Source organism: Engraulis encrasicolus, chromosome 7, assembly GCF_034702125.1.
Source record: "Engraulis encrasicolus isolate BLACKSEA-1 chromosome 7, IST_EnEncr_1.0, whole genome shotgun sequence".
In the NCBI taxonomy this organism is placed as follows: Eukaryota; Metazoa; Chordata; class Actinopteri; order Clupeiformes; family Engraulidae; genus Engraulis; species Engraulis encrasicolus.
The window spans coordinates 41859384-41876883 of NC_085863.1; the positions used below are offsets into that span (position 1 = coordinate 41859384).

General features: G+C 43.4%; 2 protein-coding genes across 2 annotated transcripts in view; both read left to right on the top strand.

Annotated features, from left to right (window-relative positions):
• jam3b (junctional adhesion molecule 3b) overlaps nt 1-3041 on the top strand; it is a 42078-nt gene extending 39037 nt beyond the window's left edge. Inside the window, exons 8-9 of the mRNA XM_063203596.1 lie at nt 1219-1273; nt 2956-3041. Coding sequence (XP_063059666.1) covers nt 1219-1273; nt 2956-2991 — 91 coding nt within the window. The 3' untranslated portion in view covers nt 2992-3041. The remainder of the gene's footprint in view (nt 1-1218; nt 1274-2955) is intronic.
• Nucleotides 3042-8086: 5045 nt separating this feature from the next.
• The window catches only part of LOC134451849 (protein turtle homolog B-like), a 46592-nt gene continuing 37178 nt past the window's right edge, over nt 8087-17500 (top strand). The window contains exons 1-2 of the mRNA XM_063202246.1: nt 8087-8227; nt 9560-9686. Of these exons, the coding sequence (XP_063058316.1) occupies nt 8087-8227; nt 9560-9686 (268 nt within the window). The remainder of the gene's footprint in view (nt 8228-9559; nt 9687-17500) is intronic.

A 17500-nucleotide genomic window follows, 5' to 3' on the forward strand; every position in this document is an offset into this window, starting at 1 on the left:
CAGATTCTCTTGTGCTTTTCTCCGCCACTGCTGCTGCTCCAGTCCCACTGTACTCTCCTGTACAGAGCTAATTTCATCCCATCTCATCACTGTACTCTCCTGTACAGAGCTAATTTCATCCCATCTCATCACCCCATCACCATCATTATTACTCTTGTACTCGTCAACAAGCAGCTGAACACTTATGTCCATTTCAGGGAGCTGAAACTCTACTTATGTGTAAACAAAAGGCTCAAATGGATAGAAATCGTTTGTGATTGCAAAAATATACTTACTACATACTATGTGCATACAAGATTGTACAAGAGAACTGAGGAGCACGAGAGTCACCAAAAAACATTTTGTTTCACTTGATTCCAAAAAAGTTATTATTAGACTGAGTTACAAGTGCGACCCTAAATATCCAATTATCATCATTATCATCACTTCCGCACTTGTACTTGTCAACAAGCCTCATCAGCGTAGCAGCTGAACGCTCAGTCTGACGTACACCACATGCCAAATCATTTATGTAATCTCATTTAAAAGGATAATTAAGGCCATTTACACCAAAAATAATGTCTGAAAATGTGCATTTTTATGAAAATGGGGGGAAACACGGGTTAATAGTTCACATAACTAACATAAATTAGTTAGTATCAGTTCTCACTTATGAGGCGAATGCATGTTTTTACTTTTCCCGTGAATATCAAATTAGAATTTAGCAATATTATCAGACAAAAAATGTTTGAAATATTTTTAGGTCCAAAAGGGGGTCGCAGCAGAAAAATGTTTGGGAGCCACTGACTGCTCTAAAGGGTTAATGAAACATGAACGGCCATCCGGGTACTTTCCTCGTAAATTTGCGTTACGCCCATTTATGGGTGAAAACAAACCAAATGTCTCATCAACTTACATGCTACATCGGCTTATCTACATGAACAGTCCATGCATCAGCCACGGCTGGTTGGCTATATAATTTGAACAGCCGGCAACACAACACGTTTTCGGCATGTTGCGCGTTAACAACGCTAAACTACAGGTCTGTATCTTTCGTTTATTAAACCCCAACATCACCAATTGACTTGCATGGGCTGTTTTCCCCCACAAATGGGCGTAACGCACATGGAAAACGTCACGCCGTTCATGAGTATAGTAATAATGTGTGCATGTGTTGTTCATAATGTGATCTGTCTGTGCGCGATAATGACGTTTGTGTGTGTGTGTGTGTGTTTGCAGTTTCAAAGCGCCTGCGAAAAGTGAAGGAGTGGACTATGTACGGACGGAAGACGAGGTGAGCCTCTCTCTCTCTCTGACACACACGTCGCACATGCCATCTCTCTATGTTTGTTCTCTTCTTATTAGAGACCGACCGATATGGGTTTTTCTAAGGCCGATGCCGATGCTTAGAGGTCAGAGTAAGCCGATGGCCGATTTGACCAGCCGATTTTTTGGGCCGATATGCCATCATATTATCCTCAATTGGCATGCTAAAAATATACCGGTATATAAACAATATTCTTTTTCATTTATTTATCCATAACATATGTATTTTATTAATTAAAAGTAACATATGTTCTATTTACACCCTTAATATTCATATAGATAGGCCTAGTAGAAATATTATGTAGGCCAGGGCTGTCCAAACTTTTTTAGTGAAGAAAATACAGGAAAATAAACAAGGGGCCGGGCCGCACATTAGCTGTGAGATGACCGGTAACAAATACACAAGGGAGGCAAAAGCTGTCTGATGGCCCATGATTTATTTCCAATATTTTCAAGAGGCAATGTAAGAAAAGGTAACACAAATTGCATAAATATTATTGTGTCAGTGTAATACACTTGTATGAATTATCCACATGTACATGGTTAATAATTAAGCTTATTATTAATTGTTATTTATTATTATCTTGTTATTTTATTGTTGCCTACAATCAATCAGTGCATGTTTATAAGCTGTTTAATTTGTATTTAATTCTTATTATAGCCAGCACTACTTCCCCTGCACTTCATGGGTCAATGTGAAACTCGTGCTGATCCAATCAGATCAAGTGCCTCTATCTCACATGCACGCAGGCAGCGATGTAAACAAAGGCAGCTCTCCTCTCTGTGCCTCCGTTTAAATGAGCAAGTTCTGTCGTAACCTAGCATGTTTAGCTAACTTGCTATAGCCACAGCAGAGGCAATTTTACAGGATGGATTCACAAAGCTATCAAAAAATAATGTCACTTATGCGCAACATGCTTACAGTATAGCATGATACTATTCCAACTGTGGGTTAAAGTCACAAATAAAAGTGCTAAGCAATCGCTAACGCTAACCGCTATTCAGTTTGGAGTGTATATAAGCAGCTGTAGGAAGGCTATGGTAAAAGGCACTCGTGGTCACACACCACTAGCAACTTTGATTTCAACTCCATTGCCGTTGAAAACAAATAGACATGGGGTGAAAGTCAATCACATGTCAGATTTGCATCCTTTTTTGATAAAATTTCGCTTAGATTTTAAATTCCTATTGTATTTTTAGAGGTAAACTTCACACTGGTTACCACCAGTATTAGGGCTCCCAGTAGCTGCCCGCTGATGTGCCTGAGAGAGGTGTGCCTGATAGAGAGGTGTGACGTTCACGGAGCCGGTTCTTTTGAACGGCTCCCTGAAGTGAACTATGGGGGCAGGATCACAGCTGGGGGAGCCACTCGACTGTTATTTCGTTCGTTTTTCATTAATTTTAGGCACGTGACCTCGACCTTACAATCGGCGCAACCAAGTGAGAAAATCGGCCGATGGCGATTTATTAAAAAATAGCAAAAATCGGGCGATTAAATCGGCCGGCCGATCGATCAGTCGGTCTCTACTTCTTATGGCTATGTATTACACATATGGATGCAACTGCCACCAGACCGACACAACACTACACACACCTCCTCTTCAGATTGGACGAAAATGTGTTTGTGTGTGTCTCTCTCTCTCTGTGCAGGGAGACTTTCGGCACAAGTCGTCGTTCATCATCTGAGTGGAGAAGAGGAGGAGGAGGAGGAGGAGGAGAAGAAGAGGAGGAGGAGAAGAGGCGAGGACGAGGAGGAGAAGAGGAGAGGAGAAGGAGGAGGAAGAGGAGGAGAGGAGGAGGAACGGAGCAGGAGATGAAGAGGAGAGGAGCAAGGTCACTCAAGGACTAATCATCCAATCAGCAGCGAGCGGCCATGATGTCATATGGCAACAATCGCCAAGGAGCTGGAGATGCCATGTTGCTTAGCAACCACAGACAATTCCTCCTCTGACCTTTTTTTAATTTCAATTTTTGGTTTTTATTTTGAAAATAAAACCAGGCAGGCACACACACGCATGGACTCCACACAGCCACTCACATACACACACACACACACTCAGACAGACACACACAGACACACAGACACACGTTTGCGCTCAACTCAGATGTACAATTTCCGGTGTGCCTTTTTGTTTAAAAAGCTTCAGTCATTTCTCTCTCTCTGTCTCTCTTTCTCTCTCTCTCTCTCTCTCACACACACACACCCCCAGACCTATTTCACCAGATTGAGTCACACACACACACACACACACACACACACACACACACACACACACACACACACACACACACACACACACACACACACACACACACACACACACCCCTTTGGGCATACTATCTCACATTTGTATGTTCCACATAGGATTCTGAAACGTGTGTGTTGCACGCTCACAGACATACGCGCACACACACACACACACACACACACACACACGCACACGTACACACCTGAAGATGAGGAGATGAGATCAGTTATACTAACAATGCCCTGTCTTTCTTTCTTTTTTCTCTCTCACACACACACACACACACACACACACACACACACACACACACACACACACACACACACACACACACACACACACACACACACACACACACTCGCTCTGCCATACTGTACTCCCTCACAGCATTTGTATGTGTGTGGGCTTGAAGATGTCTCTGTGTGTATGTGTATTCAGACGTCATTGCCAAAGACAAGCAGAACGCTCCGCAATCATCAAAATACACACTCTCACAAACACAAACACACACACGCACACGCAAACACACACGAACGAACGCATGCACGCATGTAAATAGTTTATTTGTATGCAGGAAGTCACATATCAAACACAATGACATATCTATCAGAAATGACATGTAGAATAGAGTAGAATGGAGTAGAATAGAATAGAATAGAATAGAGTAGAATGGAGTAGAATAGAATAGAATAGAATAGAATAGAATATCTAAAAAGAAATGACATGGTAACAGCTGATGGCTGATATTGGCAAATAGCAGGCGTGTTGTACCCTCTGTGTGTGTACTAGCCAACCCAGCACTCATCTCACACACACACACACACACACACACACACACACACACACACACACACACACACACACACACACACACACAGGGTAGTACTACCAAAGGTAGTCAATATGGTAGGTCAAGGCAAATCAAACCGTGCCCACCCAGTGCAAAGGAGTGTGCTCAAGTCCGGTCTCCTAAGGGGGCCGTCGTCCCTTTCCTCTTCTTCTCCTTCTGTGGCGCTTGGTGGCGACTCTGCAGAATATCCGTGCTGCCGTTATCTATGGCACTAATAGGGCTTTCAGGTCGACCAGAACGGAGCCAGAGCCGGTGACCGCACCAGTTACGTTCGGCACTAAAGTGCTTATCTGTGAAACCCCCGTGTGCATACCGGGCTCTGAACTTTTTCCGCACGTGACTGTGTTAGCCGGATGAACCTGCTGACGGCCACGCTGTCGTCACGGTTCACATTGCGAACCAACTTTCCGGTTCGCGAACGCAAATATCTGTGGCGTCGGCACGACAGCCGGTTTACGATTAGGTGCGGGAACGGGCTCCAGCACGGTTCTCAGTTGGCCTGAACGCGCTATAAGGGAACTCCTAAAGGGGCGTTCACCTGACACCACATGGATCCTGGAAAAGTACGGGCTTGAGTCGTTTCTACCTTATCCACTTACTCCACTCCACTGGGGGGCAGCAATCAGCCATGAGACACATCTACATACAAAATATTTACGAGAATCCCAAACAATCACTCATGTCTAACCCTCTTAGACACACACGCTCATGCTTGCGCGCGCCTACACACACACACAATCTCTTGTCTTGCACAATGCCTCTGAATGCACCTGCACACACTCTCTTGATAGAAAATATGATGTATTTTTTTGTGCGTGTGATTTTGTTACTAACTGCCATACCCTGATGATGTTCGAGACGATGTTTTATTTTTCTGCTCTGATGTTGAAAAGGAAGGATATATTTTACTGAGGAAACAGGAATGAGATGCATTCTCTTTCGGGGTGTGTTGATAGCTGTTGTGTTATTATAAAACTTTTTTGATGAAAAATATTCAAATAAAAAGTAAGAAAAAGGCGCGTCTGAATACTTCACCCACGTGTACACACACACACACACACACACACACACACACACACACACACACACACACACACACACACACACACACACACACACACACACTCGATTTGTTTGTGTAGTTTCAAGTTATTTCATCATGGGACCGCTTTTGTCAGTTCTGTCCCGAGTTACATTACATTAGATTACACGTAGCTGACACTTTTAGCCAAAGCAACAGAAATTATTTGACAGGGTATTGGTTACAGTCCCTGGAGAAATGTGGCGTTAGGTGCCTTACTCACTTCAGCCATGGATGAAGGTATAGGGAGCAGTAATGGTGGGATTCAACTGGATATAGAGTAAGCAACTTGTTCATTTAGCTGCGGCTCACACTGCTCACTCTCTCTCTCTCTCACACACACACACACAGGGGTTTACGTATGTAACACGTCACAGCTCACAATTCCTGTTGTGACAGTGCAATAGCCTCACCACGGCGGCCGACCAGAAATAGAACTAGAACTAGAGTTGATTTTCAGCCATTTGATGGAGAGGTGGTGGTCAGGTGGAAATCACATTGTTACCCCATACCCTTGGTCTCCAAACAAAGGCCCGCGGGCCAAAGCCGGCCCGGGCATGGCACACATTTGGCCCAGCATGAGTTCAGAACAAATGAAAAAAAAAATGTGTGTGATTTTCGATCACTAAAACATCAGTGGGTCATATCTCATTCTCTACAAAGCATTCACAGAGAGTTAGATCTCATACTAACAGTCGCATAACAGACATTGTCAAGAAGGGAAAACGGAATAGCGAAAATCTGTTCTCTGTCCAGACATCGAACTTGTTTCTCATGGGTTGGGGCGTTGGTTTCGCCCGCAGCCTCACTTGTGCTACATAATTTGGCCCTTGGAGAAAACTAATTGGAGACCACTGCAGTACACCAAACGCAATGCACACTCACTACAGTATACGATGCCAGGCACATGGTTGACGTGAGATTGTGCCAAAATTCATCCTGATATTCAAAAGAGTCACTTAACAGAATAACCTTGGCAAAATGGATTAAATACTGTACCTACAGTGTTGGTCCAGCCTTAGGAGACATGGAGTTTTATCACTTCACGCAGCGTAGGTCTAGCCATATTGAGACTTGGACTTGGACTGCCTCCTCCACTTGTGCTTGTTTCCTCGTACCAGGAAGTAATATGTCATGATGACATCACTGACAACAGCATTATATTACAATATCTTGCAAAAGCTCAATTGTAAAGTCTTTCTCATTTGCAATTAGGATGGTAAATGAAAAACAATCCCTCAAAAGTTGATGTGGCTAGGCTGACAACTGGGAAACTTAATCGTTTTCTCCACGGAGGAGGGGCCAGGAGGCGGGGCGAGGAAACAAGCACAAGTGGAGGAGGCAAGGCCGCATATTGTAACGCACTCAAGGTCTCAAACAAGGGTTGCCAACTCCCTGGGGGGAAATGAGAGATACCTCATTCGTGCAGGGGGCCTGGGGGTCGTCCCCCAGAAAGTGTTGTATTTCTTGGGACGCAATTTGGTTAGAATGCAGGAAATTGCATCTGTTTCACCTCAAAACGGAAACGTACTTCTGTTTCTAAATACTGGACTATTACGTGTTTCAAGGGCAACCCTATCTTAAACTGATGTTATCTCTGTAGATTACACACATTTTAACCAGTTTTTTACCTTTAAAATTACACTACATTACATTACGCTGATGCTTTTGTGCAAAGCGACTTATTTACAGGGACACTTAAGTCATGGCTGAAGGTGTTGGGAGATGTAAGCGTGGGATTCAAACCTGCAACCCTCTGACCCTCTTGCTAACCATTAGGCCATGGCTGCCCACTATAAAACCCTTTTTTCCCAGCAGATTTGATGTAGACATAGAGGTCATATAGCAGATTAGCTTGGTAAAGTAGTACCTATGTATGGCGGAGACGGCACATTTGCTGTAGCATATCAAGGCCCCAGACATTGAAATAAGGTTTCAAGTTGTAACCGTCTCTTGAGGTTGTAACCCCCAATGTCTTCAGTTCAACACTGGGCTCGCTCGCAAAAATTAAGACGCATTCTGGTTAGAGAATTCGAACCAAAATTTATTGAAATGGCAAAGCGTGCAGCGCAGACAGAGCAGCAATGTGCCATCACGATCGAGCTTACTGAGTACCAAGGTCATAAGGTGACCTCTAGGTCATCACACCCTGCTGTCTCTCAGCATTGTCAACAACACACTCATGGAGATCAATTTAATGAAAAGTCAAGCTTGTGACCTTTTGGTGAGTTGTGGAGACAGATTCAGGGACAGATTATGATTCTATCGGGCTCCTGGGCCAGAAATCAGGAAAGGCCCCCCCTCCATGGGTGTTACTCGTTTACACAAACATTTGGGGTCTTAGAACAGATGTTGGAGACCTTATATTGTCTTGGAGTTTGGGGGTTGTTCCCCGAGAAAATTTTAAAATAGTTGTGAAAGTGTGATTGTAATCCAACACGAGAATGGAAATATACTGCAGAGGTTTGTCCAAACAATTTCGTTGCTTTCTTTACACAATAACAAACTCTTGAACTTGCTTCAGGGCCCCCTTGACTCTGGTGACCTGGGCCCTGGGCTCGGTAGGTCCGTGCAGTAATCAATCCTTGTCATTGCTGACCAATGTCATCAGCTCCAGCAGCTGGTCTAGGAGGACACCTGGTGGTGAACGGTAGTTACCACATCCTCCACATGTATAAGACACCATCTAGTGGTCAACTGTCGTCATCACACCCTCCACACATATACACATACCATCTAGTGGTCAGCTCTTGTACTCACACCCTGCTCATCTAACCCTTGTAAGGTGTTTGTGTTTTCGTCATTTACAGCCGCAGAAAAAAATTGAGTAGCAAGTAGTAAACCAGAAAAACTAATTTCTAGGTGGTCTCATTTTTTCCACGTCTGTGTGTGGGTCCTTTGTACCTGGGTCTAAAGAAAAAAAAATCATAAAAAAGAAAAATCATAGGATGAAGGGGACATGAGGGTAAATATGAGCCACCCTAAAAAAGCATACATACACGGAAATTCACAGAGACAGAAGGATAAGGAAAAAGGGAAGAAAGTGAGTAAACTCAGAGCACTCAAGATTTTTGTCAAGAAACTGGTCTAATTCTTTAATATTGAGATTCCCTGGCCTTGGCTCATTTTCTGTGAACATGAATCTGGGGGAAAATTCTATGAAAAGACCCAAACACCTTACAACAAGGGACAGACCCTCGAGTGATTGACTGTTGTAATCACACCCACACATCTAAATACCCCTTCTAGTGAGCAGATGTAAAATTATATCACTGCACCCTGGCGGCAATGCACAGTAGTTTTGTGGACATATCGAGCCATTATTGGACAGGACAGTGAGGAAGTCAAGTATACTTTATTGTAAAAAAAAAATCTATGTAACAGGGTTAGCGCAGAAGTTTGAAATCACGTTTGACCAGTCCCCAATGAACACACACACACACACACGGGCAACACACACACACACACAAACGGGCAACACACGCACGCGCACAACACACACGCACACAGGCAACACACACACACACACACACACACGGGCAACACACAGGCACACGGGAAACAGAAACAGCAGTAGAAACTAACATAACAGATTGATGCATGGATTTACATTCTCTCTGATACATTTACGCACAGCACACACAAATGCAGTAAAACCACCAACATACTGATACAACCATGTACAATAAATACAGAAGTGTGCAATAAGAAGACTAACATATTGATGGATAAATAAACCACACACCCATGGAAAGAAGTGGAAAGACACTTTCCAAAACCAACACATGTATTCTTTGTAATGACATAAAATACAAAGCTACAGTAACAATTCAGACACGCACACACAAAGAAAAACACACATGCTCCACCCACACAAATGCTACACACATGCTACACACACGCGACACACATGCTACACACACACGCTACACACACACACACACACACACACACACACACACACACACACACACACACACACACACACACACACACACACACACACACACACACACACACACACACACACCACTTGTCCACACCTTCTCTGAGCACTGCCACTACTGGCGGCAGAGCCCCGGATCCGAACCACACTCCATCCTGGACTGCAACCGGGTGCAGTGCCTTCAGCTGAGCCCGAGTGAGCACTGCAGTGAATGCCCTCCTCCACACCCCAACGACACTGCCTCCTGTCTGCACAGTAAGGCATTCCACCGACCCTGTTGGCCACCCACCCCAAGTAAGCCGAAGGAACCGCGGACCGAACCGCCACGCAGAACCCCCAGCCAGGCAATCAGGACCGCCCCCCCCCCCGGGAGACTATGCCCGCCACGCCCACAATATCCAGAAATCACCACCAATCTCAGACGTAAGCGGAGATCAACTTCTCCAAGAAGAATAAAGAAAGAAATGTGCCTCGGCCAGAACCTGCTGAAAGACAAGTTCTGAAAAGACAAACATCAGAAGAGAGCTGTGAAACCAAGCATCTACCTCTCTACTCTACTCTACTCTACCCTATACCCTACCTGTACCCTGTGGTGGAGCTGCAACCATGGTGTCGTCGTGAGGATAGTTGAGGCCAAGGCCAAGCTGAACCCTCTTGACCACAAGGGTGACCCCGTCAAGGCGAAGACTGTGCGGAGAAGTCTTTGTAGGATGGCTGAAATAGTACATCCACAAGCTGAATCGAGGTCAAGAAGTGGCATCACCTAGTAGACACCCAGACCATCTTGGGTACCAGACAGCGTGAAAGTTGTGGATGCCAAACGCAAACAGAGTTGGCAAGTTCCAGAGCAGCACTGACTGAAATTGGTGATGAACTCCAGGTGCTCTGAACATGTCAGGACAGTCCTGAAGACCTAACTGAAAGTTCCAAGTGGTAATGCGGTGCACAGTTCCTTCTGTGGCCAACAAAGTCAGTAAACAACGTTGCTGCACAAGCAAGATACAATGTCACTAGAATGTAGAGAAAACATTCACTGCAGTACTCACCTGAAGTCAGCTGAAGGCACAACACCCAATTGCAGTCCAGAACAACACACAGTCCAACTCTAGAACTCCACCACCAGCAGTAGCAGCAGTCCACACACGTTCTACACACATTCTACACACACACACACACACACACACACACACACACACACACACATGTTCTACACACGCTCTATACACAAACACACAAACGTTCCACACAGATTCACACCACACACACACATTCCACACAGACTCACGCCACACACACAAATAAGCGAAATATAAACAAGAAAAATGAACATTTGCATGATACCAACACATGCATGCTTTGAAATTATATAAACCCAAAATAAAAAGCTGCAGCACACACACAGCAAAAAAAGAGAAACAAAATGGTTGACATCATACCGGTAATCAGATGTAATAAAAATTAATTGAAAAAATATGCATGTCCAAGTTCACTGTTCGAATCTACTCGCAGGACAGAGTGTGAGCTAGGAGTGCAACTCACCACTGAAAATTGTTTTTTTATTCATGCCTTAGTCTGAATGACACAGTGGCTCTAGCAGACAAACAGCACTGTGTCTCCTTGGCCCTGATGTGCAAGGGCCATCTTGATTGTATTGGTTTGTCTGTAGGTCTGTTTTTTGCCATTTCAATGCCCACCTGTCCCTGTGTTGCAATGGTTAGAATTAAGTTTGTCAGTGAGCGAAGTATAGACACGCCATGTCCATAACAGTGGAGGAGGGGCTTGGATAGGGTACAGTAGATGTTAGTCTTTGATTGTTGGGGTTGCTGGTTGTTGGTGACGGGGCAGGGGCAGGGGGAAGTTAGAGGAGGAGAGCTGGGATGCTGGAAGCTGGGGAGTGAGGGGGTGGTGGGTGGCCCCTGCTTCCCTGGCTGGCCCCTGCTTCCCCTGGCTTGGTGGCAGGTGTACAGTATAGGGCAGGCATCGCCAAACTTTTTTCTCTGGGGGCCACGTTATCGTTCCAGACTGTGATCAGGGGCCAGGATCAATTATGTGGACTGTATACTACGCCACTGCCTGTTATAGCCAAAATTAAACTGTAGGAAGGCCTGCTGATAAATATGTTTTATCTTTTTTCCCTGTGAGGATTGCTTCTTTGGGCCAGTTCAAATGGTGAGATACAGAGAGGTGGAGGGCCGGTCAAAGGGGCCTGGCGGGCCGCATCCGGCCCCCGGGCCTTAGTTTGGGGACCCCTGGAAAAGGGCCTGGGTCTTGAGTTTGATGGGCTCCCTGCGGGTGTCCTACTCCTGAGGCCGGCTGCCTTTCAGGGTGGTTAGCCTGTCAGCCAAGCCATGCATGTGTGGGGGAAGAGCATGAAGTCATACATGCCCATAACTCCACCGATCATGGGACCCACCCAGTACACCTGCAGGACGAGGCAAGAACAGAAAACCATATTAATTACACGAGAGCTGCAGAGACATACAGTTCATGGTGCCTCCTGCAAAACACCAATACATAATGCAATAACTAATTTAATGCATCTTGACACACTAACAGTGCCTAATAGTGAAGACCACATAAATCTGAAAGTAGTTTACAAACAATGGGACGGAGGGCTGGGCTGGCCATCTGGCATAGCGGGCATTTCCCAGTGGGCTCTGCATCCTCGTGGGCCCCTATTTTCATTAATGTTAAAAAAAACAGTTCTGAACCGGAAATTACGAGGGGCCCCTTTAAGCCAAATGTGTCCGGGCCCTTTTTCTCCCCCAGTCCAGCCCTGATGGGACAGTAAAAGCATGTACTTAAAGGGGTATGCCACTATTTTGGGGCTTAATACAGTTAAAATCGTTGGCCAGGGTTCATAAAGGTGGTAAAGTGTCTTATTTTTCATGTCATTCGTTGTCTTGCTTGAAGACAAGTTAAAAGAGGGAATATGTCGCTAAGCTAGTGAAAGTCAATAGATCCGTGTAGCATGCTACATGCAACTTGCAAAATAAGACACTGCCACCTTTATAAACCCCAGTCAACGATTTTAACTGTATTAAGCCCCAAAATAGTGGCATACCCCTTTAATGCATAATTTGTACATATTGTTTCTTAGCCACTGGTTCATGAAGTTCCTCTTGAACTTAGCAGGGTTCATTTCAGCTCCAGTATAGAACATCTGAAACAAATAGTGTTCAGAGTTGAGTATTAGTTTTGATGCAAGAGAAGTTCAAGGGTGAGAACAGAATTACACAAGACGGTAAGGTCAAGCACAAGGACTTTTTTTCTTGAGAGCAGACGTTTCAAGGTTCTGCCTTCATCAGTGCGCAGGCGACCTAACAGCACTGATGAAGGCAGAACCCTGAAATGTGTGCTCTACTCTGCTCCAGAGTTGTGGACTGGAGGCATGTGACTTGGACTGAAGTCCATCTCGAGTCGACTTGACAAAATGTCAAGACTTGCGACTTGATCATCAATAGACTCGACTTGGACTTGTGCCTCATGACATTGTGCAAAGACTTTCCTCTTAGAAATATTTTATCTATCCAGGTGAACAAAATTGAAGCACTTTTTACAGGTGATTTCATAGAGCAGAAAGCGTGAGCTGCCCGCAGCAGCTAGAAGTATATTTCAACGTTCCATTTCCAAATGCCGGGGCACTTCAGCGTGGCGTGCACAGAAGAGTTTAGCTACATTCAGCACTGAGCCTATTTTAAGTAGATAGACCAGTGTTGGCAACAAAGTGTTAAATTAATTTTATGGTTGTCAAGATGCATGGTCTTTTATTTTAATCCCAGTTGTAGTATGCCTTATTTGAAGGAGGAATATAAAATGACAAGGTTGTCTTAGCGTTGAGGAGGAATACATTTGCATTGTGGGCTAGCAAGAACAGAAGTCCAGTTAAATAACACAAAAGGAAACTCTTGTGTGAAGGTAGGTTTATGTACAGGCGTGGAGCACAAAATTCCCCATGTTCAACCAGCTCTAATAACTAATTTTATTGAATATTTCTTGACACACTAACAGTGCCTAACAGTGAAGATTACATAAATCTATTATATCTGACCTGAAAGTAGTTTTCAAACAATGGGAGGGTATAACCATGTTTTTAATGTTTTTTTCTTATCCAGTGGTTCATGAAGTTCCTCTTGAACGTAGGAGGGTTGATTTCAGCTCCAGTGTAGAACATCTGAGGAAATTCTTGTGTGAAGGAAACCCAATTCATGGGTTTTTTGAGCTGGAAGGCCAAAATATGTAAAAACAAACAATTGAATGATTGAAATAGTAAAAAAAAAAAAAACTGGGCCATGAATCTATAATACATGACAGTTTAACATTATTGATGGAATTATGGAAATAAATCAACTTTTTCACACTATTCTAATCAAGTGGCCTGGAGCTGTATGTACAGGGGCAGAACACAAAATTCCCCATGTTCAACCAGCTGTAATGGACCCCCTTAATATATTAAACTGGCTTATGTAAATCAAAATCGGACTCCTCGTGGGCCCTCCTTATACAGAATAATAAGTACAGTCATAGAAAAAGTTTGTACACACTTCGATATGTCTTACATTTCAGTCAAAAGTGGTCATAAAACACAAGAAGGAACAAACAGTGTCTGCTTTAACCAATACCACCCAAAGATTTGCATTTTATCAAATGTTTTTGCTGTAAGATTTAAACATTCACAGCACAGCAAGGACACCCTTGCATTCAATAGGTGTTGACCCTCCTTTAGTTGCAATAACCTTTACCAGACGTTTCCTATAGTTGCAGATAAGATGTATAACACGGTTAGTTTTGCTAGGGAGACAAGATCCACTCTGATCCTCTTCAGCAAGGTATCTGGGATGTCTGGAGACAGAACTCTCATGCAGTGCCATTGCCATTGACTTCAATGCTAAAAGCAGGTGGGTCCAATTGGGACCATGATTGCGGTTTTGAGTAATGAACCAGGTGGGGAGTTTTTAAAAGCCTCAGGAATCTTTTGCAGGTGTTTAGAGTTAATTTGTTGATTCAAATGATTAGGTTAATAGCACATCTAGAGAACCTTTTCATGATATGCTAATTTTTTGAGATGGGAATTTTGGGTTTTCATGAGCTGTATGCCAAAATCATCAGTATTAAAACGATAAAAGACCTGACATTTCAGTTGGTGTGCAATGAATCAAAAATACCGGTATATGAAAGTTTTATTTTCATCATTTCATTACGGAAAACAATGAACGTTATCAAAATATGCAAATTTTTTGAGAGGGATCTGTAAATGCTTTTTCGTAAAAATCAAAAGGTGCAGTGACGATTTTTTGGTAAGAAATCCAATTATTTTTTTGGCAGAACGTACCAGATTCTTGTTAATTGTCGTCAGTATTGTAGATATGTCAGAGATGGTGACATGTTCCAGTGATTTCTATAAGTCTTCAGCTGACCCTCTAGGATTATTTAGAATGTCATTAAGGACTCTGCTCTGTCCTTGGAGTAATTCTTTCAGGCTTATGACCACCTGAAACAGAAGAAAGACTTCTAAACAGTCTCCATTCATATACACTTTCTTTAACCATTCATTTGTGAGATTTTTAGAAATGGTCTTGTAAACTTATAGAGATGCATCAAAAAATCAAATAACTCTTTAGCATGGGTTTTCAGAGAAATATTTAAAAGGTACACTGTAAGATTTTTAGTTGATTATTTCCAGAATTCATGGTACCCATTCACTAATGTTACCTTTTTATGAATACCTACCACCACCATCAAATACTAAGAATTCATTATGACTGGAAAAATGGCTCTTTTCATACATGAAAAGGGGGATCTTCTCCTTGGTCCGCCATTTTTAGCTGCAAAAATGACTGTGCTTGGTCCATACTATAAAATATTAGTTTATTACTTAGTAAACTTCTGTTGTGGATGTGTGATGTGTCATGTTGGGAGACCCATGTAGGAGCGGGTGTTGTCATGTTGGGAGACCCATCCATGGCACACTTCCAGTCTAGTGGTGGAGGGGAGGAAAGGATGTTTGCACTCAGGATTTTATGGTAAATGTCTCCTTTCATCTGATTGCTGACACCATGATGTTGTGCTGTGCCTTGGGCAGAAAAAACACCCTCAAACCATACTGTTTCCACTTCCATGCATGATGGTGAGGAGGGTGTTCTTGGGATCATATCCCATTTCAACCTTGTTCAGGTCTGCAACCTTGTCCCTGACATCCTTTGACAGCTCTTTGGCCTTTCTCCATGTTGGCATGTTTGGAGTCTGATTGACTGATATGATGCTGGTGAGTATTTACAGGTATCTTTAAAAGGTTTATGAAACGAAAACAAAGTAAAGGAATTTGACCATTTCCAGGACAGATTCTGAAAGTTCTAAGCCTTGTGAATAAAATGGGATATTGTCTGGGTGATATTTTGTCCTAAAAGTCATGTTAAAATGTTCCCAAAAAGTGTTATGTTTACTTTTTTTGTCACATGCAAATTTTATGCAAATGATATGCGTGGCATAGAAGGGGAGAGTTCACCTCATTCCACCTTGTTCAGATCAATGGCGGCTAGTACCAAAACAAAGCGCAGTGTCAAGCAGTGTGTTGCTGGAGGGCCGAACAGTGCCAGCTGCAAAAATGGCTACTTGACAGAAGGAATATCTTTGCACAAGTTCCCTTCTGTGAAGAATGATGGAACTGTGGCCGACAAGGAGAAGGCTAAAACAAGCTAGGGCTCTGTGGATCCAATGCGTGGTTTTGAAGCAAGCTTCACCACAAATGTGGAGATCGCGGGCATGGTTGGACTGAAGAGAATGCTATTGCCTCAAGAAGTTCCAACAATTGACATCGCCGGCGTGCAGACTGAAACTGCCCCTGTAACTGCTCGGGCACGAAGACAGGTGAGTGCACTGCTTTGCTTTAGGCTACTCGTTTTACCTTGTCCATCTGCTTTGTATGATGTTTTCAGGAAAGGGTAATGCACATGACATGCCAAACCGATGCGAATGCTCTCAGAATATGCACTTTTTGTTGATTGCCATTCAACTGGTCAATAAATTGGTTTTGGGAGGATATCCGCGCATCAGCGTGGTGCTCTCGGTCGAGGACAGCCAACTCACAGACTGGGCTACTGCTTAGCGAATAAACGGAGATGCACATAGCGTAGGCCTACTTTGAAGCGTTGATTGTTTGTTTTTAGTATTGTGGTGTTGCTGACGTTTGGACACACCTCGTCCTCAGAGTCAGGCTGAGGGACACGAGACGCCTGTGACTTTGAGCACAAAAAATAATAATAATGATAAACGCTAAAAATATGCTGAGGACTCAGGCTATATAGGGTGTTTTTCCAACAGCCTAATACCTCCGTTTTTTCTCTAGTTGATGATATTTTTGCATGTAGCCTACATGCATTTCAATCACACTATATCGCGCAATTGAATCAAAATGCCCCCCATTTGTCAACAAATACACACGCCATGTCATCTTTGGGTCATGGCAAAGCGCCCACGGCAACCGTAACCATAAAAAAAAAAAAACTGTCAGGCTAGGTCAACAATCGTCACTTCGCCTGTCAGACATGTCACTTTCTGCAGATGTATCAGTGCCTCTGAAATAGATTTGTGCTGCTGTTTTTTTTCTCATGAGGTTGGATGTGTGGTTTTTCAACACGCTGATGTTTGTATCAGAATTTTGGTTCCTTTATAAGATGTGGGTCCATCAAATGTGTGTTGTTTTCTCAGATCGCCATACTAGCAAACCAGGGACTCTCCTCTTTGATGTCACAGCCCAGCTCATTAGTCACACCAAATTTCACAGAATTCACACTTTGAGTTGCCATTTTCACAAGTTCCTCCAGGATGATTGGGTTCAAAGTCTCATCGATGCTATCAGAAAAAACAAGGCTTTAATGGGAATGACCGTTTGTTTTTGTTTCATAAACCCTTTAATTCGAAGTTGATTGGAAGTGCCTATCTGGTACTAGTTGGCAATGAAATATAAATCAATTAATATGTATTCTTTAAAAGAATGTTCTGTATTTTACCATTACCTGTATTTTACCATTTTACCTACCATTAAAATGTAGAATGATCATGTCTTAATT